The sequence below is a fragment of the Narcine bancroftii genome, chromosome 5, assembly GCF_036971445.1.
Source record: "Narcine bancroftii isolate sNarBan1 chromosome 5, sNarBan1.hap1, whole genome shotgun sequence".
NCBI classification, from domain to species: Eukaryota; Metazoa; Chordata; class Chondrichthyes; order Torpediniformes; family Narcinidae; genus Narcine; species Narcine bancroftii.
Genome location: NC_091473.1, coordinates 140,220,662 through 140,247,078, shown reverse-complemented (window position 1 = coordinate 140,247,078; position 26,417 = coordinate 140,220,662). Strand labels below are relative to the sequence as shown.

General features: G+C 40.6%; 1 protein-coding gene across 22 annotated transcripts in view; it reads right to left on the bottom strand.

The window, feature by feature from the left end:
* The window catches only part of btbd8 (BTB domain containing 8), a 133,588-nt gene that overhangs the window by 15,012 nt on the left and 92,159 nt on the right, over positions 1-26,417 (bottom strand). For all 22 annotated transcript variants that reach the window (XM_069939205.1, XM_069939218.1, XM_069939206.1 and 19 more), the window contains 3 exons: positions 17,601-17,783; positions 9,760-9,897; positions 9,042-9,171 (listed from right to left, as the gene is read on the bottom strand). In XM_069939205.1, coding sequence (XP_069795306.1) covers positions 9,042-9,171; positions 9,760-9,897; positions 17,601-17,783 — 451 coding nt within the window. The remainder of the gene's footprint in view (positions 1-9,041; positions 9,172-9,759; positions 9,898-17,600; positions 17,784-26,417) is intronic.

Below are 26,417 nucleotides of genomic sequence, written 5' to 3'. Positions count from 1 at the left end.
CTCATCAAAAATGGTTCAGTGACTGATGTTCACTCCAGCAGGGCATGGTACCCACCTGTTTCAAGCAGGCATCAAATTACATCAGTGCCGAAGAGTGTAGTAACCTGCCTTAATGACTATCGACCAGTAGCACTTACATCAACAGTGATGAAGTGTTTTGAAAGGCTGGTGTTGAAAAACATCAGCTCCTGTCTGAGCGCTGATATGGATACATTCCACATCGTCTATCATATCAACAGGTCTACGGTGGATGCCATCTCATTGGCTCAACACAAAGCCCTTGAACACCTGGACAGCAAAGGTGCATTCATCAGGATGCTCTTTATCAACTACAGTTCAGCATTTAACACCATCATCCACTCAAATCTGATCAGCAAACTCCAAGACCTGGGACTCAACATCCCATTGCATAAATGGATCAGGGATTTCCTCACCTTCAGACTACAATCAGTGAAGATTGGCAAGGACATCTCCTCCACAATTTCCATCAGTACCGGAGCACCAAGGGCTGTGTTCTTAGCCCCCTGCTCTACTCGCTTTACATCTATGTCTGAGTGGCTCAATATGACAAAAACATTCTCTACAAATTTGCCAATGAAACCACGGTCGTGGGTAAGATTAAAAAAAAAGGTAATGAGTCAGCATACAGGATGGAGATTGAAAACTTGGCTGAATGGTGCAACAATAACAACCTTGCACTCAGAAAACTAAGGCGCTTCAGGAAAGAAAAGCCAGAGGTGTACAATCTAATAATCATTGGGGAGCAGAGATGGAGAGGGTGAGCAAATTTTAAGTTCTTGGGAGTCATCATCTCGGAGGATCTTTCCTGGAGCCCACACACTCAAGGCATCGTTAAGAATGCACATCAGCGCCTCTCCTTCGTTGAGGTTTGATTCAATACCAGAAACCCAGGCAAATTTCTACAGATGTGTGGTGGAAAGTGTACTGTTCAGGTGCATCATGGTTTGGAATGGGGACAACGATACTCGTACGTGTAAAGACCTGGAAAAGGTAGTGGAGACAGCCAAGGACATCACAGGAAAAACCCTCCCCACTATTGAGAACATCTATGGGAACTTTGCTGTCGGAGTGTAGCAGCAATCATCAAGGATCCACACCACCTAGTACATGCCCTGTTCTCACTGCTGCCATCAGGAAAGAGGTATCACTGCCACAAGACTCACATCACCAAGTTCAGGAACAGCTGCTACTTCTCTTTCTCAGACTCCTCAACAACAAACTCAGTCGGGGACTCTTACTTGTGTACTTTATTAATTTTTAAAAAAATTCTCTCTATTGCAGTTTGTTTATATTTGTTATCGGTTTACAGTTCTTTATTTAGTTTACATGTATATGCTGTGTAGTTTTTTTTGTACCACCAATAAGTGGTAATTCTGCCTCACCCGCAGAAAAAGAATCTCAGGGTGGTATGTGATGTCATGTATGTTCTCTGACAATAAATCTGAAATCTCAATGACTATAAGTGATTTAGAAATTCCGCAGGCATGAAAGGAACACAAATACAGTACAAGTCTTTTTCCAACCAACACTACTGACTGACAGCTCTTTGTACATGCAATTCTTTCCTTCGCCACTACGCGGTGGAAATGATATTAACATGTATCAAACCATTTACGCCTCAATTTCCCAAAATTCGGTAGCTGTAAGCCCTCTTGTTTGTAGCATTCTGTTAATTTATCTAGTGCTATTCCTCAGTTTCCCCCCTTTCCGTAAGAATTTCTTTATTATTTTCTTTAGCTCCTTGAAGAATTTCTCTGTAATGATTGAAATAGGTATTGTATGCTTGGGAAGATGTTCATTTTAATATAGTTTACCCTTCCTATCAGTGTTAGTGGTAAGTCTTTCCAGTGCTCTAAGTCGTCTTGTAATTTTTTCATTAATGGCTGATAATTTAGTTTGTATAGATGGCAGAGATTATTATCTAGTTGTATACCTAGGTATCGAATTGCTTGTGTTTGCCATCTAAATGGTGATTCTTTCTTAAACTTTGTGAAATCTGCATTATTCATTGGCATTGCTTCACTTTTATTTGCGTTGATCCTGTACCCCGATACTTTTCCATATTCCTTCAATTTCTTATGTAATTCTTTTATTGATATTTCTGGTTCTGTTAAGTATACTATGATGTCATCTGCAAATAGACTTGTTTTATATTCCTTCTCTTTTATTTTTATCTCTTTTATTTTATTTTCTGTTCTTATTAGTTCTGCCAGTGGTTCTATAGCTAACGTGAACAGTGAGGGAGATAGTGGACATCCCTGCCTTGTTGATCTGCTTAATTTAATTGGTTTGATATATATCCATTTATTGTCACTTTTGCCAATGGTCCCTTATATAATACTTTAATCCAATTAATATATTTCTCTGGTCGGTTGAATTTCTGTAGTACTTTGAATAAATAATTCCATTCTACTCTGTCAAAGGCTTTCTCTGTGTATAAAGCAACCGCCACTGTTGGTGTCTTGTTTCCTTGTACTGCATGGATTAAGTTAATGAACTTACAGATATTGTCCGTTGTTCGTCTTTTTTTAATAAATCCAGTTTGATCTAGTTTTACTATTTTTGGTACACAGTCGGCCAATCTGTTTGCTAATAGTTTAGCTGTTATCTTATAATCTGTGTTAAGTAGAGATATTATTATAGAGCAGCACAATTAAGATACCTATCAGATTTTTATCAAACAAGGGAAAAACCAGATTGGAACAGATTAGAGCTAGATAAAGTAGGGGAGAAGGTACCTGAACATATACTATATCAGTGGGATGAAAAATTGGTGCAACATGTTGAGCACCATCTGCTCAACATTTGGAAGAAGATTCATGTAGAAAGGAATAAAATAAATTATCAACTACCAAAATTAATATTGACACAAAATCAACTAATCCCTTTCACAATAGATAACCTTTCCTTTAGAGAATGGGAGAGAAAAGGGATCAAAAGAATAGAAAATTGTTTTTCAGGAAATAAATTATTATCTTTTGAACAAATGAAAGACAAATATGGTATAACTCACGGTACAATGTTTACATACCACCAACTGAAAACCTACTTGAAGGACAAATTGGGAAACAGTCTGAGGTTACCCGAAAGAAGCAATTTTGAATATGTGATTACAGACACAATGATAATTAAAAAATTTATAACATGTACATCAAACTGCAAGAAAAGGAGAACAAGGAAACAAGCTGTAAACCTAAACAAAAATGGGAACAAGATCTAAACATAAAGATGGGAACAAGATCTAAACATAAAGATAAAGAATGAAACATGGGAAAAGCTATGCTCCGGAACTATGAGAAATACAATAAGCATGATACAATATAATTGGTTACACAGGCTATACATCACACCCCAAAAGTTAAATAAATGGGACCCAACAGTATCAGACAGATATTTTCGCTGTAAGGAGGAAACGGGAACAACAATACATGCAATATGGACATGTGAGAAAGTGGAAAAATTTTGGGAAGATCTAAACCAGGTATTAAATAAAATCACAAAAAGCAACTTACCAAAAAACCCAGAGATCTTTCTTCTAAGTAATATAAGAAATAAAGAACTTGGACTCGATTTGGATGGAGCACAAAAATCATTTATTATGATAGCCCTAGCTGTAGCAAAAAAAATGTATTATGTCAACCTGGAAATCAGAAGGTAGCCTGAGATATCAGCAATGGTACATAGAAATGAATAAATGTATTCCATTGGAAAAAATAACATAATTTAAGAAATAACATCACAGTATTCGAACAAATATGGGAACCATAAATGGAACACAATAGAGAAATCCTATCATGGACCTCCACCCCCTAAAATGACAGAAGGAGAAGACAACGAAATGAACTGACCCAGTATGTAAAAGTAGAAGACACAAATTTGTTGTTTATTTTTATTATGTGACGACGGTGTTTAACGGGTTTAATGTATCATATAGATTGAACGTTGAATGAATGGGGGGGGGGTGAGGGAGGGAGGGAAGGAAGGGAGGGGGGAAAAAGGGGAGAAAATTACTGTGTATATTCAAGAGAAAAATGTCTGTATGTATTTTGGTCAGTATGGTTCATAGTGTGAAAAATAAAAAAAAAACTTTAAAAATGACATGAGTTCAGCTTCATTGCCCCCACTGCAATATCAAGATGGCTCAAACAGTGCAGCGTCAGCCCCTGAAGTGTTATACATGACCTCCAAGGATTTGGACTCCGCTAATTTGGCATTATATCACTGACTTTATTGTGACTCATTCATTGCAATGAATGAGTCAGGGACCTTCCAGCCCTTCCAAATTCCTCTCAGTAAGCTGTCACTCAACCAACATTCCAAATGACAAATGAAAACCTCCTATGCTTGTTCTACTCTATAGTAAATAGCTTTGATCACAAATGAAATCCTTTGCCACCAAAACACTGATGCAAACCCAGCATTTTGTAAAGTCTGGGTGATTAGGTTACATTGTGTACACCAGGAGCAGAAGTAATAAACTCATACTTCGTTCAGGGCAACTTCATCACCTTCTTGTTAATTCACTACCATGAATATTCACACCATCAAGCCAACAGAACTATTCCAACTGCACCTTCCACATCAAGACCACTTCGTTCAAGAACAACAGGCTCATGAACCAAGGACAAAAGTCACGGTTATTCTAGTCTTTCATAAATTTCCCTCAACATTCACAAGAGATAGATAGTGATTTTGGAAGCATGCACCTAAAACTGTTGTACCATGAATCATTCCATCTTAAAGTTCTGATCCCTTTCATAAAACACGGTGTGACCAAGTATATCATATGTTCGGTTTTTAAAAATTGAAAATGTAAAACCTGGGAGCAATATAGACAATAAAGAGATCAAAAATAAAACTGGAAAAAGAATCCCAAAGCACCCAATAATTACTGTACTTGCTTAACAAGACAAAAAAAAGTGTTCAAGTAAAGCACACATGTCAGACTCTGGCCCGCAGGCCAAATTTGGCCCGCGATATAATTATATTTGGCCCTCAAGATCATTTCAAAAATGTATTAGAGGTGGCCCGCCCTGCAGCGAGAGCCGATGCTGTTTTTTGGTAATGTCACCCCCACCATCCTCCCCCTTCATTGCACATCCTTCCCCATTGTAACACGAGAAATTGTAACACGAGAAGTCTGTCGATGTCATCAGCCGGCAAGCCAGTTGGAAGGCTCCCCGCACAACCAGTCACTTCTCCCACCTGTCGAGCGGTGCAGCAGATGGGCGAGCGCCTGTGATTTCCTGTCGGCGCGACGGGCATGTCAGGCTGCACACGGCCCCCGGGCAGCGCGAGCCCCGCGCGACTGGCACTGGACGGCCCTTCCACAGCGCGAGCGCACTTCTCCCGGTCGCCACGGCCTTCAGCGCTTGCACTCGCGCGGACCCCAGGGACGGCTGGTTTGGCCCTGCACGTGAAGAGAGAGATGGTGGCTGTCCGCAAAGGCTGATTGGCAGCGCGCTGGGCCTGAGTGGGTGGGTAAGCAGGGGTGGGGAGAGGGTGTAGGTGAGGAGTAATGGGCAGGGGAAGTTATGGTGGTGCGAGGGGAAGTTAGAGGGAGGGATGAGTAGAAGGAGGGGTGGATAGGGAAGAGGTAAAAGGGGAGGAGCAGGGCGAGTAGGGGAGGGGTGATTAGAGGGTGAGAGACGGGTAGAGGGAGGAACAGGTTGAGGGGAGAGGCAGTAGAGGGGCGTGTATAGGATGGGGTGGGTAGAGGCAGAGCGAGTGGAGTGAGGGGTGAGTAGAGGTTGGGTAAAGGACTGGTCAGGTAGAGGGATGGTGGGTCAAGGGTGAATAGAGGCCTAGAGCCTGAGGAGTGAGCAGGAAATGCTGAGTCCTGATGCAGGCCAAAATGGACACAGCTGACTACATCTCCACAGGGACCAAATATGTTTCCCTCAGGTCAAGCAAAGGGTGAACTTGAGCTACCTACTCCTGACCTGTAACATTATCCTCCTAAAGTTATATCCTAAAGTTTAACATTACACATGTTGAAAGAAGAGAAAACACGCAGATGTTGTTGAAAATTTTCAATAAATATTTAGTTCGGCCCTCGACTTAGTCCAAGTTTTTAATTTTGGCCCTCCGTGAATTTGAGTTTGACACCCCTGAAATAAAGCAACAGGATTGGTGTTCAAACTTGCAATGCCTTTTTTGGGAGGGATTAGAATATCTTAAACATACTCAAAACTTGTTTTTTTTTTAAAAAAAAGAGACCAAAACCGCAGTTTCACTGCCCTTAAACAAATGTTAGTAATCCACTCATTTTCTTGACAATTCCATTATAATAATTGAACTTGTAAAGTCATTTTTAAAATGATTTGCTTGAAAAATAAATTCATTTAATTCACTAAATTAGTAGAAAGGAAGATCAAAAGTGGAAAATTACACCACTTTCTACAATGATGGATTGCCCTTCGTTCCTTCGGAGCATCAAAATTTTAACCCATGTTGATATTTTGGATTCTTTTAAAGACTTAATTACTTAACAACAGTTCATTTAAAGCGAGGAGCAAGTTAATACAAAACAAGAAGTGATTGATGAAAATTGGATAGTGGCAAAAAAGCAATGATGTTGGACAGGGTGCTCTGCAATTGTGTCCCTCCCTTCTTTTCTCCCACCACGTTGCACCAAGTAATTGATTTTAACGTTGACAGGGAGCAACAGAGCTTGGCTGGAGCGATGGGGAGTTGGTCTCATACTGGGTTTTATCAAACAAGTTTATTTTCCACTATAATATTGCCATTCAAGATAAATATCTCACCAAGATGCAACTACTTTAACCAATGGAATCGACCTGGAGGTTTTATCGCTATGCAGGACCCAAATGACTAAAAATGCCATAAGGAGTTACAAGTAAAAATACAATGCTGGAGAAACTCAGCAGTTCTAACAGTCTATTTCAGAAAAGCAAAGATGCAGATACAAAACCGCTTCGGGTCCGACAAAATGCAAGCAGGCACCTGAACAAAATGGTGGGTGGGGGACGGGCAGGAGAAGAGCACAGGGCCACAGGGAGGGAGGGCACACCAGCAAACAGTGGGGGGTGATGGCTCTGTGAATGGAGAGGGAAGGGGGTGGAGAGCTGGAGGAAAGGCAAAGGGAAAAGTGAGGGAGGGAGCATGGGAAAATAGGTGAGCAGAAACCAGAGAAATTGCTGTTAATGCCATCCGGTTAGAGAGATGAAAATTAGGTGTTGCTCCTCCAATGGCCCGAACATAGCTCAGGATATAATGTAAACCAACCTTCCCTCTATTGACTGTTTGCACTTCCCATTATTTTGGGAAAGCTGTCAACATATTAAAGGACCCATCCCATCCATTCCTTCCTCTCTCTCCCTTCCATTGAGGGATGACAAGTTTGAAAATATGCATCACCAGATTGAAGATGTTTCTTTTCCACTGCAATCAGATTCTTGAATGGATTTTTCATTAGTACAAGATAATCTCTTGATCTTGCAAACCCTCATCTCAAAATGTTCATTTCTTTAACTGTTCTTCTCTGTAACACTACATCCTACATTTTTTGTTTGCACTCTGTGATACTTATGGTTGGGTTGACCTGCCTGGATAACATACAAAGTTTTTCACTGCATCTGTGTACCTGTGGCAATAAGTCAATTGAGCACAAGTTTTGAACTTTTTCTAAATGAGGTTCTACGAGCTTCAGAATTGCCGAAATAGATATAAATTAAATGAATTGATTAAAGTAAATTTACATCCAATTAAATTTAATCCAAGACCACAAGGTGCCAAATAAATACAAATCAACAAGTACAGGAAACATTTAAAATGACGAACACCTTGCTGGATAAAAATGTTAATTACTTAATTAAGTAATTAATTGTTGTAGTTGTCTCTGGAACAGGTGCAAGGTTTTATACATGTCAGCTTCTGGAGGAACATGACTGTGATCTCAGGTAGAAACACCATTCTTTAAAGAAGGAAAACAAGAAAATCTGTAGATGCTGGGGTCTAGTGCTAAAACTAGAAGTACTAAAACGTTTTGTGTACTGCACTTGTGTCGGGAGGTTATGTGCTCCCATTTGGCAAGGCCTGGAGCTTAAGAGTCAGGGAACTTTTAGAAACTTAAATTTTGTGCTTATTGTAGCTAATCTGCAGTAAGCGAAACATTTCTAATTGAATGCTATCTGTGCAAATGCAAGGCCAAGGTTAACTCTGGATTCCATCAACAGGAAGCCATAATTACTTTACATCATTTCCAATCCCTTTCCTCAATAAATTTTGATAATGCTAACTTTTAATGCACTAATGCAAAATAAAATGGTCCCTTTAATACTGATGCAAGCTGATGGTCTTTTCAAAAATGCATAAATATTGCAATTTCAGCCCAGGCTGCTTCAAAGCCTCACACCCACAACTATTTAATTCACAACTGCGTAACATAAAAACAAAGAACAATATTCACCACACCAAGTAATTTAAGCTTCATCCTACAAATGCTGGTATCCATCAAACAAAACATATTGCTGAACAATTGGCAAATACTTGTCCAGATCCTTATTTAAACTTCAACTTGCTTTGTAATATGAAATGGAAGAAAATGTCAAAGCATGGAGTACAAAAGTCAAGTACACCACAGCAGCTCGGACACTATAACATTACGTGCTTTATGTTCAACCTTGAGAATTATGATCATAAATTAAACTGGTTCAGAAATTCAACAAAATACAAAGAGAAACTACAAAAAGAGAAAGCAGAGAACACCAGCCCCACTTTTCCACAATGCAATTTCACATCATTGTTTGAATTGAATGGCCAAGAAAATGATCAGTTAAACCACCTCAGCTCACTAATACCTATACTTCAGCAATAATCTGCTGGCTGGAAGGTTGTCTATTTTGAAGAATCAGTGTACATAACACATTTACACTTGTTCCTATAAACAATGACGACAAAACAGATTATTCACAAAAGCAATTTTGTAGGTGACAAACCTCCACTGGGAGCTATTCACACCCTCCCAACCCCCATCCTGTCATTTGAACATCACGAACCTGCTTCTATTTGCTCCTTGTCTTGAGGTTTCATCAGCTTCCAGCCTTCCGTATGACGGACAGCATAGAAGGACTGAACCAGAAACGTCCAGAGCTTGTCAAAGAGGGCCTGGATCTCAACTGCAAAACCCTGTGCAAGGGGACGAATCAGAGGCGGATGAACCGTGTTACTATGGTAACCATATTTCTTACTCCACTCAGATTCTGCTTACTCCTTCGGCTAATCAAATGATGTCACTTGGTCTGCCCGGACAATCGTCTGGGGTATGGTTTTTAAAAATAAAAAGGCTCAGTTTGGTGCTTACAGATCAACAGAGCAGTCTTGGACACAGACACTTTGCTTGCCTGAGTGGTTAACAAACCGCCAATGCTATTTTCTGCTGGCACAAGGTCAAATTCACTGAAGACACGTGAAGTGATCGATTAGTGTTGCAGATTCACTACTGGTGGAAAAAACAGCTGTGCATGAACCACTGCATCAGCTAATTAGCCTTCCCACTCTATAGGGGAGGGGAGGGGAGCTGACAATTGTAGAAAGTATTAGAATTACATTAGTAAAAATGTCAAGAGCAGCAAAAGCTGCCATTTCAAGACTGAACAGCTAACAAATGTTTAGGTATCAATAAAAAACTGATAAGATTTTTACTTGTTAATGGCCAAATTTTTAGGTGTTCTAATAATTATTCAAAACACTGCCTTTCTAACATCATAGACTTACCACCTCTTCATAAGCCACTTGGCCCTTCAACAGATCCATGGCCACAAACAGCAAGCACACTTCTGATACTGTGATATTTTGTTCAATATCTGCAAAGATTCTTTCAACCAAGTATGGAGTTCTGCTCATTATCTGCGCCTGGAAAATTGAGATACTATTTTAGACTGCATTTGCGGGGTGATAACAAGTCTGATTAACTCAGCAAAAGAATGTTAGGTTATAGATGAGATAAAATTCTACACACTACACTTGTAGACAGTTCAGCACAAAAGAATAGTGAAATACAAATGCTCTCAATTCCTCCACTAGTATTTTACTTGCCCCTCAAGTTCTTCAAACCAAAGGCAACCTGTTTTGTAAATTGCATTAGCATTCAGCACAATTCTGATAAGATGGATTATGGAGAGAAACTAGAAAGCCATTAAAACAGATCTGCTTCTGCACAGTCACACTGTTAAAATGGTCCAACAATAGGGAAAATTAGGCACAGAATTGAAGCAATATTGTATTTGCATTCAGAAGCCCACAAAATTCACCTCAAGATTAGAAAGCATTTCCCAGTATCATGCAGTTGTCGTGTTATTAATCAAATGCAGCTTCAGTACAAATATTTTAACATGTAGGATTTTGAGTCATAAACCAAGACTAAAAATGTGATGCATTTTTATCAACACCAGGTTCAAATTAAATTAAAATTTTTGACCTCTCACAAGTCAAAAATGTTTCAATTATTTAGAAATCCAACACACAAAAGTGCTGGAGAAACTCAGCAGCTAATGTAGTATCTATAGGAAATAAAGGGTAACCAATGTTATGAGCAAATATCAGGCAGGTGCTTGAATAAAAGGGGGGTGGGGGAGGAGGAGAGGAGGGGGGGAGGGGGGGAGGGAGAAAGGGGCAAGAGGCAGGAGTACAGTTAGAGGACATATGTGGGAGAATGGAAGAGAAAAAAGCTGAGAAATGACAGGGGGAAGAGGAGAGCTCTGAATGGAGAGGGAAGGGGCAGGGTGCTGGAGGGAAGGGGGCAGAGAATAGTAAGAGAGATACTTGGGGAGGTTTAATGGAAACTGAAGGTCAATGTTAAGGCCATCTGGTTGGAGTGTGCCCAGTATGAGTATTTAAGGTGTTGTTCCTCCAATTTAGTCTTCATGCTGTAAAATGGCAGCTACAGACTCCAAACGTGATCAAAAGCTTAGAAGCGAGCCTCACTCTCTTCTTATACCTGCACTAATGAAGCAATTAAACATACCCGAGTACTCAAACACCTGTAAAGTCAAATTACTGAACATTATGGTGCCCTGAAATGAGGGAACTATGTATAAAAAGTGCTATAATTTCTACATGGTTAAACCAAAATGTACTCAAATAACCATGAATAAAGTCTGGAATGTGCACTTTAATTACATGTGAATTGTTTGATTACAAATTTAAAACTATGGAGCACAGGGGCAAATAAAGGAAAAAATGTCTTTGTCCCAAATTTTAAGGAGGGTGCTGAATGTATAGATGCTCTGTGTATATCTATTGATTGCAATATTATGTTTGTAAGTGTGCATGCACTGTTTTTTACTGTGGATCAGGGAATGCTGTTTAGTCAGGTTGAACTGATAAAATCAGATGATAAATAAATTTGAACTTGAACAAATGAAATGTGGCTTCACTTGGAAGGAGTGTTTAATGCCCTGACTGGTAGTGAGGGAGGGGGCTATGGGCACAAGTATAGCATTTCATGCGGCCACAAGGATAGGTGCGGGGGGGTGGGGAATGAGCGGGCAAGGGATGAACAGGCAAGGGAAAGCGGAGACGGGACAAGTTGGTAGGATCCCATTGTAGGTGGCAGAAATTGTTGGATGGGGAGCCTGGTGGGGTGGTAGGTTAAGACAAAGGTTCCTGGCTACTTGAATCCACCGCCACCTGGAACCTTGTGTTTTCCAATGAAAAAAAATCCCATTGTTCTCATCAACCACCACACCAGCCTCCGCATCCAACGTATTATCCTTTGAAATTTTCGCCATCTCCATTCTGAAAGCTACCCCCTCCTTCTATCACCTCAGCTTTTTTTTCTCTTTTACCCTTCACCCATATCTTTTCTATTAGTCTTTACTCTTCTTCCTATTCCTTCCTCTGCCCACCTTTTTCTTCAGGTACCTGCCTGCCTTTTGCTTGATGAAGGGCTCAAGCCTGAAATGTTTGCTTCCAAAAGATGCTGCATTGACCTGCTCAATTTCCCTAACACTTTTTGTATTGTACTACAATCACAGCATTGCAGATTTTCCTGTTTCACTCACATTTTTGCAACCTTTTCCTATATATCTGTATTATCCACTCCCAACAGACAGCAGAAAGACTTCCTTCCAAACCTTATCTTCTGAATGCATCACTACGAGTAGGAACAACTTGAAATGCTTAGTATATCATTTGGTGAAATGCTTACTTTCTGTTTATTACTTCTATCAAGTGCAGTGGGAAAATATTGACAATCCCTTGTATGAAGAACCCAGGGAACGAAATCACATCTGTTTATACCATGCTATTGAATTCCAGGCTTAAAAATATCAAAATGCACAGCTGGGCACTTCAGGAATCGGTTTTGCCTATCACTGCTTTCTCTTTTAATTTCCCTCTTTTTTTTAAACAAAAATGTAAAGGTAGGTTCTAGCTTGTAGCTCAGTTACTGGCAGGGACACATCTAGGGAAAATAGCGCCAATGGCAAGCATGGAAATTGCGCCCCCGCATTAAAACCTACTTCAACCCTTCAGCCCACAGCCATCCCTCTCTGCTGCCACACCATCCACTTCACCTTCCCTACCTGTCCTCGCCACTATAGAACCCTAAAATAGTCATATCCAATGTTGTGTTGGATATACTGAGATATTGGAAAATAAGCTACATCTTAAAAACACAACAGTCGTTTCAATTTAAAAAAAATCCCTCTGCCTACTTCAAAGGCCAGCATTCGCTGAATGAAAACAGCTAGTGGCATTCCCCAGACTGGAGTGGCCAAAGTTAAAAGTGTTGAGTGGTTGTCGCTGTCCTTGCAGATTCCCTCTCTTACCTTCAGTGGAAAGGTGACTCTTGGAGCTAAGCACCTGATTGGAGAGAAGCAGGAAGATGCCGAGGCCCACGCTCAAACTCATCCTTCAGCACAAACCCTCCTCAGCCCTGGCTCCAACAGTGGACAGGGGAGGGCTTGGAGTCTGGCATCAGGAGCTCCGGTGTAGACCGAGGGGAAGGCTCGGAGTCAGGTGTTGGGAGCTCTGGACACTGGAGCTCCAGACGCCCAACTCTGAACCCTCCTCTTGGCGGTTATAGTAAAAATACTAATGCCAATTATTCTCTTGCTGGTCTGAAAAGTATTCTGTTTGAAATAAATCAGACAAGGGCGGGTTGGGGGAGTCGGGCTTGGGGCTGTGCGGGGTTGAATATTTTCCAGACTTTGCCAGCAGTGGCACCCCCCCCCCCTTTCAAGGGGCACCCAGGGCACATGCCCTGGCTGCCAACAGCCTAGATACACCTATGGTGGCTGGCTATATCAGCAAGTGCATTGAGGATGACTCCAAGATCTAATGCTTCAAAACCAGGGCTAACCAGAACCATGGTTGGATGTAGAGGTCCAGGCACTTCTCCGAGCTTGTGACACTGCCTTCAGGCCAGGATGGCACGAGAAACAGCCAGGCTGAACTCCCTCTTGCAATGCAGAAGACTAAGTGAAGGTATGCACAGAAGATCCACAGACAGCTGTTGAAACACTGGCGACATGAGGCAAGTGATCAAGATTATAACAGATCACAGTCAACTTTACAAGTTAAGGACAATGATGCCTCCCTTCCAGACAGACCGAACATCAGCTATACATAGTTTGCTGAGAAGACAGAATGACGGCAAAGAAAGCTCCACATTGCCTTGATGAACAGGTTCCTTGCATAGATGCAACCGAGGGGAAGAGAATCTTATCCAAGGTGAACCCACACAAGGTGGCGGGACCAGACAACATACCTGTTTGAATACTGAAGGACTGAGCAGACCAATTGATGGAGGTCTTCACGGACATCTTCAACACCTCACTGCAGCAGTCCATCGTTCCCACAGGGTTCAAGACAGCCACCATCATCCCAGTACCCAAGAGAACAACAGTAACAGGCCATAATGACTACTACCCTTTGGCAATGACCTCCACCAATGTGAAATACTTCGAGCGTCTGGTGATGGAATGCATCAAAGAGATACTGGATCATATCAATTCGCTTATGGAACAAACCATTCCATAGACAATGTTTAGCCCTGTCCCTTCACTCTATCCTGACCCACCTGGAGCTTCAGCTCGGTGTTTAATGCGATCATTTCCCAGAGGCTGGTGGAGAAGCTGTCCTCACTGGGACTCAACTCCCCTCTTTAGGTAATTGCATTTTGGACATCCTAACGGAAAGGCCACAGTTTGTCGGGGTTGATAGAAGGTGCCCCTCAGGGTTGTGTGCTCAGCCCACTCCTTTTCACACTACTGACACATGATTGCATTGCCAGATCCATCTCCAGCGGTGTCATCAAGGTTGCAGATGACACTGCAGAGAAGTGGAGAATCTCACAATATGATGTGATTGTAGCAACACGAGTCTCAATGTGGACAGGCAGTGAGAATGCTGAGTGACCAAAGGAACTCCTCACACTAACCATATGAGATGCTCATATTTACAAAACAATATTTATTTATTTGTATACATGAATACTTGTCTTGCATATGTATTGTTTGTCTGTGTGTGTGTGTGTGTTATGTCTGGTCATGTGTCTGCATGTTTTGCACAGAGGACTGGAGAACCCCGTTTTGTCAGGTTGTACTTATGCAATTAGATAACAATAAACTTGACTTGCTTGCTATTTTCATACATTTCTGCCAATTGTAAAGTGTAGCTGCTTTTGTAAGTTGAGCAGTTTGTCAGCAGGAGTCCTAAATCCATCTGTTTGCTGCCAAAACATGTAAATGCAATCTTTCACACAAAACCAGAGTGAAGAAGATCAGATGCTGTAAAATTTTACATCCTGTGCAAATCAAATATTTGAACTTGGTTCCCATGACCTCTGTTAATAAATACATGCATTAAAAAAAAAATTCAACCGTGAAGCATGAATGGGGGCAGCAAGGGCAAAGATGTACATTACCACAGACTTCTCAGGACTGTAGACAGCAAAAGAAATTTCATTGCGCAAATGTACTATTTGCTTCCTCGGAATCACAAACCAAGGTTTACCCCATTTCGATCGGTCTGCATGTAGCGAACCAGAGAATAAGCAAAGCTTTGTCACTATTGATTGGCTGGTACAATGCAGTGAGTAGTGCAGTAGTGAGTAGCTCCAGTGACCTAGTTTCAATTCAGTGCAGCTCTTCTTGTCTGTTCATGGGCTTATTCCAGGTGCTCTGGTTTCCTTCCACATCCCAAAGACGTGCAGGTTGGTAGGTTAATTTGCTACTGTATATTGACCCTCATCTTTTCAGGGGGAGAATGTGAAGGAAATTGATGGGAATGCGAAGAACAAGCATAGGATTAGTGCAAATGGATTCTTCATGATCAACACAGACTAATGGGCCAAAGGGCCTTTTTCCTGATATCTTGCATCAAAACAAATTCCACCATTAAGATGTCAAGCAAATTCAACATCATTCACCTTTTCTGATAAATGAGTATAGATTTCTCTTCCTAGTGGGCTTATAGCTTGCCCTCCTTCCAGTATTAAAATAGGCAAAGTAAACATCGTTCATTAGTAGTCACATAGAAATACAGCTTAAACACAAACTCACGACTGAGTGCCAAATTGTTAATCATCTTCCCATTTCTCTGGTCCCCAATGTATACAATTTAAAAGCATCAAATTAACCATTAAATCATGGAACCATAAAACACTACAGCACAGAAAACAGGCCATAGAGTCCTTCTAGTCTGTGCCAAAACATCATTCTACTAGTCCCACTGACCCGCACTCATTCCAGAACCCTCCAGACCACTCCCATCCTTGCACTTATCCAATTTATTCTTAAAATTTAAGAGTGAGCCCTCAGATGACAGCTCATTCCCCACTCCATGAGTGAAGAAGTTCCCCCTAAACCTTTACCCTAAAGCCACGTCCTCTCGTATTTATCTCTCCTAGTCTGTGGAAAGAGCCTACTCGCATTTGCTCTGTCTATACTCCTCATAATTTTGTAAACCTCTATCAAATCTCCCCTCATTCTATGCTGCAGGAGTAAAGTTCCAACCTGTTTAATCAACTCCTGAAGACCCGGCAACATCCTAGCAAATCTTCTCTGCACTCTTTCAGCCTTACTGATCTCTTCCTGTAGTTAGGCCACCAGAACTGCATACAATACCCCAAATATGGCCTCACCAATGCCTTGTACAACCTCACCATAACATCCCAACTCCTATTTTCCTTACTTTGATTTATGAAGGCCAAGATGCCAAAAGCTTTCTTTGGAGCCCTGTCGACCTGTGACACCAATGTCAGGGAATTTTTTGCATTCCTCTGATCTTTACTGAATCTATATTCCAAGAATCTCATGTGCGTCCAGAAGCAAACATAGAGTCTGAGGTTGTTGGAAAATTAAGTTCGGGAGGAAATCAGCGGGTCATGCAGCATCCATGGAAAGAAATAGATAGTCAATGTTTCAAAGGGTTTCGACTCCTCAACCAGTAAAAGGCCTTAAATGAGTCAATTAGGGATTCATTTAGGGACTCTTACTTCTGGACTTTAATGATTTTTAATTTGTTTTCATCTTGTGTATTGCACAGTTTGTCTACATTTTTTTGTTTACATGGGGTCATTGTGTACAGCTTTTTTGCATTATCAGTAAGTGATAATTCTGCCTCACCCACAGGAAAAAGGAATCTCAGGGTTGAATGTGATGTCATGTATGTACTCTGACAATAAATCTGAGTTCCTTCAGCACTCTGTATTGTCATGTATGGTCAGACCCCATGTTTCAAAAACAGAATAGAATCACTTTTCATCTGAATGGATAGTTTTAGAATTTTTTAGATAGTTTTAATTTAACCCTAAGTCTAGGTCAACAAATTTCCACATTTTATAGAAAATTTCTATGGGTTAGATTTAAGATTCATTCCAGAGATTGAAGAATATAATCTTAGTTGAGACTGTAGCCCAATATACCTCCCACCTTTGAAGATATTAGATGGAGGTTTTGCTATTTCTAGTGAGCAAACAATTAGAAGAACAGGGGTATCATGTTAAATGATGAAAATTATCTCAATTAAATAGGGATTAAAGCAGATGGTCTCAATAATTTTGGTCACTGTTTGTGGGCTTTGCTGTGCACTTTTCCCAAAATTGTAACTACAGGTACATTTTGATAAAAGTAGTGCCAAGGAGTTGCTAAGTCATGAAACTTGCTGTATAAAAGCTAGGTATATCCAAATTTAAATTGTTGAATTGTTTGTTATTGTCAAGTTTATGGAGATAGTGATAGTTTTTCATGTTATCCAGGCGTGTCAACCTGTTCTTGAGTACAACAGATATAGTAAATATAAAAGTGCAGAGCCTAGTATTCTAGAGGAAGGTTCAGATAGAAAGAGTAGAAGGGCAGCATATTTTGACAAATGAGGGGGGGTTCATTCAACAGTTTGATAACAGCAAAGAAGGGAAGTATCCTGGTGTCTGGTTGTGCAATAATTTGGGGAGCAAGAAGAGGAGGGGGTGGGTAGGGAGAGATCACACCTTGACTTAACTGTGCAGCTCTGGATGCGTGAAGGAAAAGTTCAGTTCCAAAATGTTTCGGCAATCCAGTGCTTCCTATGAAAAAGAATTTTGCTGTGCACAATAAGACAATAGATCTTACCTTCAACAGAAGGAGGAGGCTTTCATTTTTGACCATCTCAAGGAAATTCGGCACAATGAACTTGATGCATTCATCTTGCAGGTCTTTTGTCAAGGCGACAGCTTGCTCTGCCCATTTCACTTCAGGAAGGTTCCAGAGTAGACGGTCACTTTCCAGCAATACTGAAACTACATTCTCCATATTCTGCAGCAGGCAACAAAGGCCTCAGTTAAATGGAAGAACTCCTAATCAAAGTGGGCCAAAAGTTTTAAAAGAATTTCTTCGGACTCTATTTTGACATTTAAGAAAAATCTAGACAGGTACACGGATGGGAAGACTATGGAGGGTAATGATCTGAGTGCAGGTCGATGGGACTAAGGAGAATAATTGTTTGGCACAGGCTGGATGGGCCAAAATGCCTGCTTCTGTGCTCTATGGTTCGGTAAACAAACTGTGGACTTTATAGAATTTCTGTATTTAATGAACCCTTGGTCTTCAAATTTAGTTCTTCAAAAATATAACAGAGGCATCAGTAAGAACAAATCAAATAGCATCAAAATATTAATTAGGAATTTCATGTATGGTACTTTTTTTAAAAAAAAGGGAGATATTCTTGAGGATAACAAAATGATGATGGACCAGAGAGGTCAAAAAAGAAAGGAGTAAACCTCATCTCCATTTGGTCCATGATGTCCCTCAGATTCATTCACATTCCATTTCCATTCCCAATTCTATCCTAGATGCCCATCAACTCCCTCAATGTTCCCGTGACACTGTGTGTCGTGTTGCAACTCGTAATCAGCAGGTCACTGGTATGTGGGAGGAAGCTGATGCACCCAAGAAAGCCCATATGGTAACAGAGAAAAGGAGTCAGGAAGGTCAAAATTTCTAAATCTTTTTAATCTGTAGATTTAAGCCCTTGAGGAAGGTAAACTAGGATGAGATGTTTCAAGAGACTACACAGGTAATTGTTGTTTATCATCAGGTTTGAAATAGCTATGCAAAAACAAAGCAAGACACCAAAGTGGAGCGGTATGGACAAAAAAAAAACAGTAAAGGAGCAACAAGGAACCTTTTAATGATTCTTCACATACAAATCACATTAAATCAGATAGGAACAAAAGGTTACAGCTCTACAAAAATAAAGATTTATGATGTTAGGTTTATAAATGGTAAAAAACTCGAAAAAATACGAAGAGGACAGAGGACCAAAGAGAATAACCATGCAAAGATTAGTGGGGTCAGATAAGTGAAAATAAGATTTACTATCAATGTGTAAAAAGGAAGAATGGGTCTGATTAGGGATTAAAAAGAAATATAAATTTTTAGGGAGACAATGGGCTTGACTGAGGCAATGAATGAATATTCACATTGGTTTGCAGTAAAGTAGGTGAAGATAATGTGTCCTTGCATGGGGAGGGTGGACACAGTTGCTGGATAAATACAAGAAGCTAAATCCAGAAGCATCATAAGGTTAAGAAATGACCAGACCCATATGGGATAGTGAAAGAAACTGGAGAATACAGACATTTTAAAATTCATCATCATCCCTTCTTCCTCGTCTTATCAGATTCCATAATCTATCCGTGCCCCACTTATCATTTGCCAGCTCTTCCCCCCACCTTTACCTCTGCATACTGGCTATCTCCCCTTTACTCTTTCAATCCAAGTGAAGGAAGTCAACCCAAAACAGATATCTACTTTCCTCCACAGATGCTTCAATGACCAGCTCAGTTCCTCCAGTAGTTTGTTTTTTGCTCTAGATTCCAGCACTTGCAGTCTTAAAATCTATAGGCAATAAGGATTAAATTTGCAACCCATGAAGAGAGCATCCACAAAGGTTAATAGGAATAAGACTGAATGCACAAAGCAACTCAGCCCCATGCCAGTGGTGGAAAACCACTGTAATCATGGTCAAAGGCTAATTTGATTCCCTCATGCTTAGCGAAAAATATAAATTTATTATGGGTAATAAACTCATTTCTCACTGATTGAGTTTTTTGACATTCAGATGGCAGAAGTATATGGCATCACAGAGAACTAGGGCAAGGTGGCTATGTAGTTAGCCAAGGGACAAGAGAGAGTAAGTGGATGCTTTTCTTCCTGATTGAATGCAATGTACAATAGCTGTTCCAGGGATTACTCATAAGGCTTCTATCTTTCTGAATGCACATAAAATGATTTGGATATAGTGAGTACAGCATTGGCATTTGCAACGGTACAGGACTTGGCAGCAATAGTACAGATTGTGAAAGAGCATGAAGGATGGACAGATTACAGCAGAAACACCTTAATTTGGATGTTTCCTCTTGATGGAAAGCATAAAGCAAAGGGTGATAAATTCATAAATTAAGGAACGATGAGAGGGAAACATTTTCACTTCAAAAGGTTGTGACTCTTTGGAGTTCTGAATGCAGAATACTTGAGTGTTAAGTGCAGAGATCATGTTTAGACAAAGGCAAACAAGAAGTACAAGAATAGGGCAGGAAAGTGTGCAAGGGGGAGGATAAACCATGATCCGAGTGCAGAGAGGAGGGACTGGATAGCCTGTATGTTGCAGACATTTTTTAAAAATTCAGTAATACAAACTGACAAAAGTAGACAGAATTGTACATCTTGAAAAGAGCCATGGGACCACAGTGCTCATTTTCATTGCTTCTTTGGAAGTGGCAGAAAAAAAAACAGAAAGATATATTGGTCTTAGAAAAGCATAAAACACAGAAATGTCATGTTTAGCCTTTTGAAATCATTGATTAGGTCTTAGCTATAATATTGTGCATTTGAAGAGACGCATTTCTTTTTTTTTTCTTTGGCTTGGCTTCGTGGATGAAGATTTATGGAGGGGGTAAAAGTCCACGTCTGCTGCAGGCTCGTTTGTGGCTGACAAGTCCGATGCTGGACAGGCAGACACGGTTGCAGCAGCTGCAGGGGAAAATTGGTGGGTTGGGGTTGGGTGTTGGGTTTTTCCTCCTTTGCCTTTTGTCAGTGAGGTGGGCTCTGCGGTCTTCTTCAAAGGAGGTTGCTGCCCGCCAAACTGTGAGGCGCCAAGATGCACGGTTTGAGGCGATATCAGCCCACTGGCGGTGGCCAATGTGGCGGGCACCAAGAGATTTCTTTAGGCAGTCCTTGTACCTTTTCTTTGGTGCACCTCTGTCACGGTGGCCAGTGGAGAGCTCGCCATATAACACGATCTTGGGAAGGCGATGGTCCTCCATTCTGGAGATGTGACCCACCCAGCGCAGCTGGATCTTCAGCAGCGTGGACTCGATGCTGTCGACCACTGCCATCTCGAGTACTTCGACGTTAGGGATGAAAGCGCTCCAATGGATGTTGAGGATGGAGCGGAGACAACGCTGGTGGAAGCGTTCTAGGAGCCATAGGTGATGCCGGTAGAGGACCCATGATTCGGAGCCGAACAGGAGTGTGGGTATGACAACGGCTCTGTATACGCTTATCTTTGTGAGGTTTTTCAGTTGGTTGTTTTTCCAGACTCTTTTGTGTAGTCTTCCAAAGGTGCTATTTGCCTTGGCGAGTCTGTTGTCTATCTCGTTGTCGATCCTTGCATCTGATGAAATGGTGCAGCCGAGATAGGTAAACTGGTTGACCGTTTTGAGTTTTGTGTGCCCGATGGAGATGTGGGAGGGCTGGTAGTCATGGTGGGGAGCTGGCTGATGGAGGTCCTCAGTTTTCTTCAGGCTGACTTCCAGGCCAAACATTTTGGCAGTTTCCGCAAAGCAGGACGTCAAGCGCTGAAGAGCTGGCTCTGAATGGGCAACTAAAGCGGCATCGTCTGCAAAGAGTAGTTCACACGCATTAAAGTACTGGAGAAAGAGTGACACAAACAATGGGAGGCCAGTTCTGCAGAGAAACTGCAATTATTTTCTCTAAAGCAGAGGGATTAAGCAGGTATCCTACAAATTCCAAGTTATGTGCTTATTACTGCAAGAAATGGTTCCTGCCTACAGAGGATGTTCCACAAGCTGGAGGCTTCCAATATTTTCTTATCGTTTCCTCTCACGAGTGGATCAATAACTGGGAATCACAGAGACAAAACAACCAGCCCAACAATCAGCGGGAAGTGAGAAGACCTCAGCTCTGAAACATTCTACTCGAAAGGGTGGTGGAGTAAGATTCCATTCCAACTTTCAACAGGATGTTAGAGATGGTTAAAAAGGATGTGTTTGCACGGATATGGTTTTAAAAAAAGCTGGGGAGGAGAGTTAATCCCAGTAACTCTTTCAAAAGTCTCCAAGGTTGAAGGGCCACCTTCAACACTACATGAAGATGATACTCAGCAACAACAGGTCAACTTGGTCCTTACCTCCTCCCACCCAGATTTTCTCACTCATTACAATTCATTTTTTTTAATTATTTTTTATTTTTCACACTGTGAACCATATCAACCAAAATATATACAAAACTTTCTCAATATACACAGTGGCATTTTCTCCTTTTTTGTCCCCCCTCCCCTCTTCCCTCCAAAACCAATAAATATTCAACATGTAGAAACATAGAAGATAGGAGCAGGAGTAGGTCATTTGACCTGCTCCGCCATTCAACGAGATCATGGCTGATCTTAAAGTTCAGTACCCTGTCCCCTCTCCGTAACCCCTAATTCCCTTATACTGAAGAAATATATCTAATTCCCTCTTAAATATATTCAATGAACCTGCCTCTACTGCTCTCTGTGGCAATGAATTCCACAGATTCACCACCCTCTGGGTAAAGAAATTCCTCCTCATCTCGGTCCTAAATGGTTTGCCTGTTATCCTCGAACCATGGCCCCGGGTTCTGGACTCCCCCACCATTGGAAACATCCCTTCCGCATCTATTCTGTCCAGTCCTGCCAGAATTTTATATGTCTCTATGAGATCCCCTCTCAATCTTCTAAACTCCAGCGAGTACAACCCCAAATTGCGCAATTTTTCCTCACAAGTTATTCCTGCCATTTCAGCCTGGTGAATCGCCTCTGCACTCCCTCCATTGCAAGAACATCCTTCCTTAGATAAGGTGACCAAAACTGCACACAATACTCCAGGTAGGGTCTCACCAAGGCCCTGTACAGCTGCAGTAAGGTATCCTTATTCCTATACTCAAACCCTCTTGATATGAAGGCCAACATACCATTTGCCTTTTTAACCGGCTCCTGTACCTGCATGCTTGCCTTCAGAGACTGGTGTACAAGTACCCCTAGGTCTCTCTGCACTTCCCCATCTCCCAATCTATTTGCCATTCAAATAGTAATCTGCCCTCCAGTTTGTATCACCAAAGTGGATAATCTCACATTTATCCACATTGTAGTGCATTTGCCATGTATCTGTCCAGTCCCCCAATTTATCCAAATCACACTGGAGCTTCCTGAACCCCTCTTCAGTGCACACAACCCCTCCTAGCTTATTGTCATCTGCAAATTTGGAGATATTACATCCAATCCCCTCATCTAGATCATTAATGTAAATTGTGAACAGCTGGGGTTCCTGTGGCACCCCACTGGTCACCACCTGCCACTCAGAAAATGAGCCGTTTATCCCAACTCTCTGTCTTCTATCTGCCAGCCAGTTCCCTCAATCCACATCAATACCTTCCCCCAATCCCATGAGCCTTGATTTTGCATGCCAGTCGTTTATGTGGGACCTTATCGAAGGCCTTTTGGAAATTCAGGTACACCACATCCACTGGCTCTCCCCCATCTATTTTACCTGTCACCATCTCAAAGAATTCCAATAGATTTGTCAAGCACAATTTACCTTTTGTAAATCCATGTTGACTCTGTCCGATCCCTTCTCTGCTAGTCATATGCTCTGCTAGTACATCCTTAATAATGGATTCCATCATTTTGCCCACTTCTAATGTAAGGATCACTGGCCTATAATTCCCCGCTTTTTCTCTACCCCCCTTTTTAAATAGTGGGGTAACATTAGCTACCCTCCAATCCATGGGTACCGATCCTGAGTCTATCGAGTTCTGGAAAATAATTCTTAAAGCATCTGCTATCTGAATGGCCACTTCCTTAAGTACCCTAGGATGTAGATGATCAGGCCCTTGGGATTTAGCTGCTTTTAATCCCATCAATTTCCCCAAGACCATGTCCTTAGAGATACTGATTTCTTTCAGTTCCTCCCTTGCATTAGTCTCTATGTTTCCCAACATCCTTGGGAGGTTATTTGTATCCTCTCTTGTGAAAACAGAACTAAAGTAAGAATTTAATTGGTCTTCCATTTCCTTATTCCCCATTATATATTCCCCTGATTCTGATTGCAAGGGACCTACTCTGGATTTCACCAATCTTTTCCTCTTGACATATTTATAAAAGCTTTTGCAGTTGGCTTTTATGTTTGCCGCAAGCTTACTTTCGTAATTTATTTTTGCTCTCTTGATTAATCCCTTTGTCCACCTTTGCTGCATCTTGAACTGTTCCCACTCTTCGGATTTGGTACTTTTTTTGGCCAATTGATATGCTCTCTCTTTGGACCCAATGCTGTCTCTAATTTCCCTTGTTATCCACAGTTGAGTCACCTTTTTTGGTTTATTTTTATGCCAAACCATTTATGCCAAACGATTTCTGAAATTCTTCCATTACATTACAATATAATAAAGCCATAAAACAATGTCTTCACACAACGAAAAATAAACAAGAAAAATACATCATCTGTTTTTACACACTGAATCAAATCGTTTTGTCTTCTTATCATTTTAGGGGGTGGAGGTCTGAGGCAAGCTCTCTCTGTTATGTTCCATGTATGGTTCCCAAATTTGTTCAAATAATGTGACTTTATTTTTTGAATTACATGTTATTTTTTTCCAATGGAATACATTTATTCATTTCCATGTACCATTGCTGTATTCTCAAGCTCTCTTCCATTTTCCAAGTTACCATTATACACTTTTTTGCTACTGCTAAGGCTATCATAATGAATCTTTTTTGCGCTTTATCCAATTTGAGGCCTAATTCATTACTTCTTATGTTACTTAAAAGAAAGATCTCTGGATTTTTTTGGTATGTTATTTTTTGTGATTTTTTTAAATATCTGATTTAGATGTTCCCAAAACGTATTCACTTTCGTACATGCCCAAATTGTATGTATTGTTCCCATTTCCTTCTTACAGCAAAAACATCTGATAACGTTGGATCCCATTCTTTTAATTTTTGAGGAGTGATATATAACTTGTGTAACCAATTATACTGTATCATGCGTGACCTTGTGTTTATTGTTAACCAAAATGGCTACACCTCTAGTTTTTGAATTATATGATGCTGCCGCTACGTATACTACCCAGTCTCTCTTTAATCTGTTATGTTCCACTTTGGTTAGATGCATTTCCTGCACAAATGCTATATCTCTTTTTTTTCCTCCAGTAAATTTAATAGCCTCTTCCTTTTAATTTGGTTATGTATTCCATTAATGTTTATAGTCATATAGTTCAACGTGGGCATCATACATCTTGTTTACACCTCTTTTCTGCTTCCTCACCACCTCCATCCCCCCTTTTCCCCCATTTTCATCTCTCAGTTTTCCCTTTTTAAACTCAATGTATGACAACACATTTAAATAAAATACTCCAACAATTCCTACACCCAATATTACCTTAATCCCAAATGTCTCCCTCTCTGAGTTGCCCCTTATCCCTTGCTGGGCAACCACAACTTCCCTTTCCATTTGGGTTGCAATCTTGCTCTCAAGTGTCAATTGATTTCACAGTGACAGCTATTCTCTCCCCCCTTAACCCCCCCCCACAAAACTTTAAAAAAAACACATATAACAAAACTCTCCTTTTTTTCCCACCTTTACTTCCTTCCTTCCCCTCTCTTTTCCCTCTTTAGTTCTTTACATATACATTATTTTTACATCTTTATATATACTTTATCACCTTTCTTCATTCTTATTACATCTCTTCAACTCCCCTTCTATCCTGCAAATGCTCTGCAAATTCTTGTGCTTCCTCCGGATCTGAGAACAGTCTGTTTTACTCACCGGGTATAAATATTTTAAGTACGGCTGGATGTCTTAACATAAATTTATAATCTTTTTTCCATAGAATCAATTTTCCTGTACTAAACTCTTTTCTCTTCTTTAAGAGTTCAAAATTTATGTTTGGGTAAAAAAATATTTTTTGACCCTTGTATTCCAATGGTTTATTATCTTCTCTAACTTTATTCCTTGCCCGCTCCAATATATTTTCTCTTGTACATCTCAAAATTTTACTAAGATGGATCTTGGTTTTTGATGTGTCTGCGGTTTTGGAGCTAGTGCTCTGTGTGCCCTTTCTATTTCTATTTCTTCCTGAATTTCTGTCATTCCCAGGACTTTCGGGATCCATTCTTTTATAAATTCCTTCATGTCTGTGCCTTCTTCACCCTCCTTCAGGCCCACTATTTTTATGTTGTTTCGCCTACTATAATTTTCCAACAAATCAATTTTCTGAGATAACAACTCTTGTGTCTCTAATTTTTTTTGTCACTTTCTACCAATTTTCCTCTTAAGTCATTTACTTCCATTTCTACAGCCGTTTCTCGTTCTTCCACATTTTCTACTCTTTTCCCTATTTCTGTTCTAAACTTTGCATTTTATCTTCTGTTCTTTTCATTGCACTAAATTCTAATGACAACAATTCTTTTAATGCTCTCATTTGTTCTTGAAAAGAAAGCTTTATCTATATTCTGTCCATCTGTTTTACCTTCTATTTCTCTGTGAAGATTTTGGTCTTCTTCCTCTGTGTCTGTACCTGTGTTTGTGTCTTCTCTTCTTTGTATCTGTGTCTCTTCTGATTCTCTTGATGAGTTGCTTGTTTCACTTTGTCGGGCCTCTTCTTGTTGATCCTCCCCTCCTGGTCTGCTCA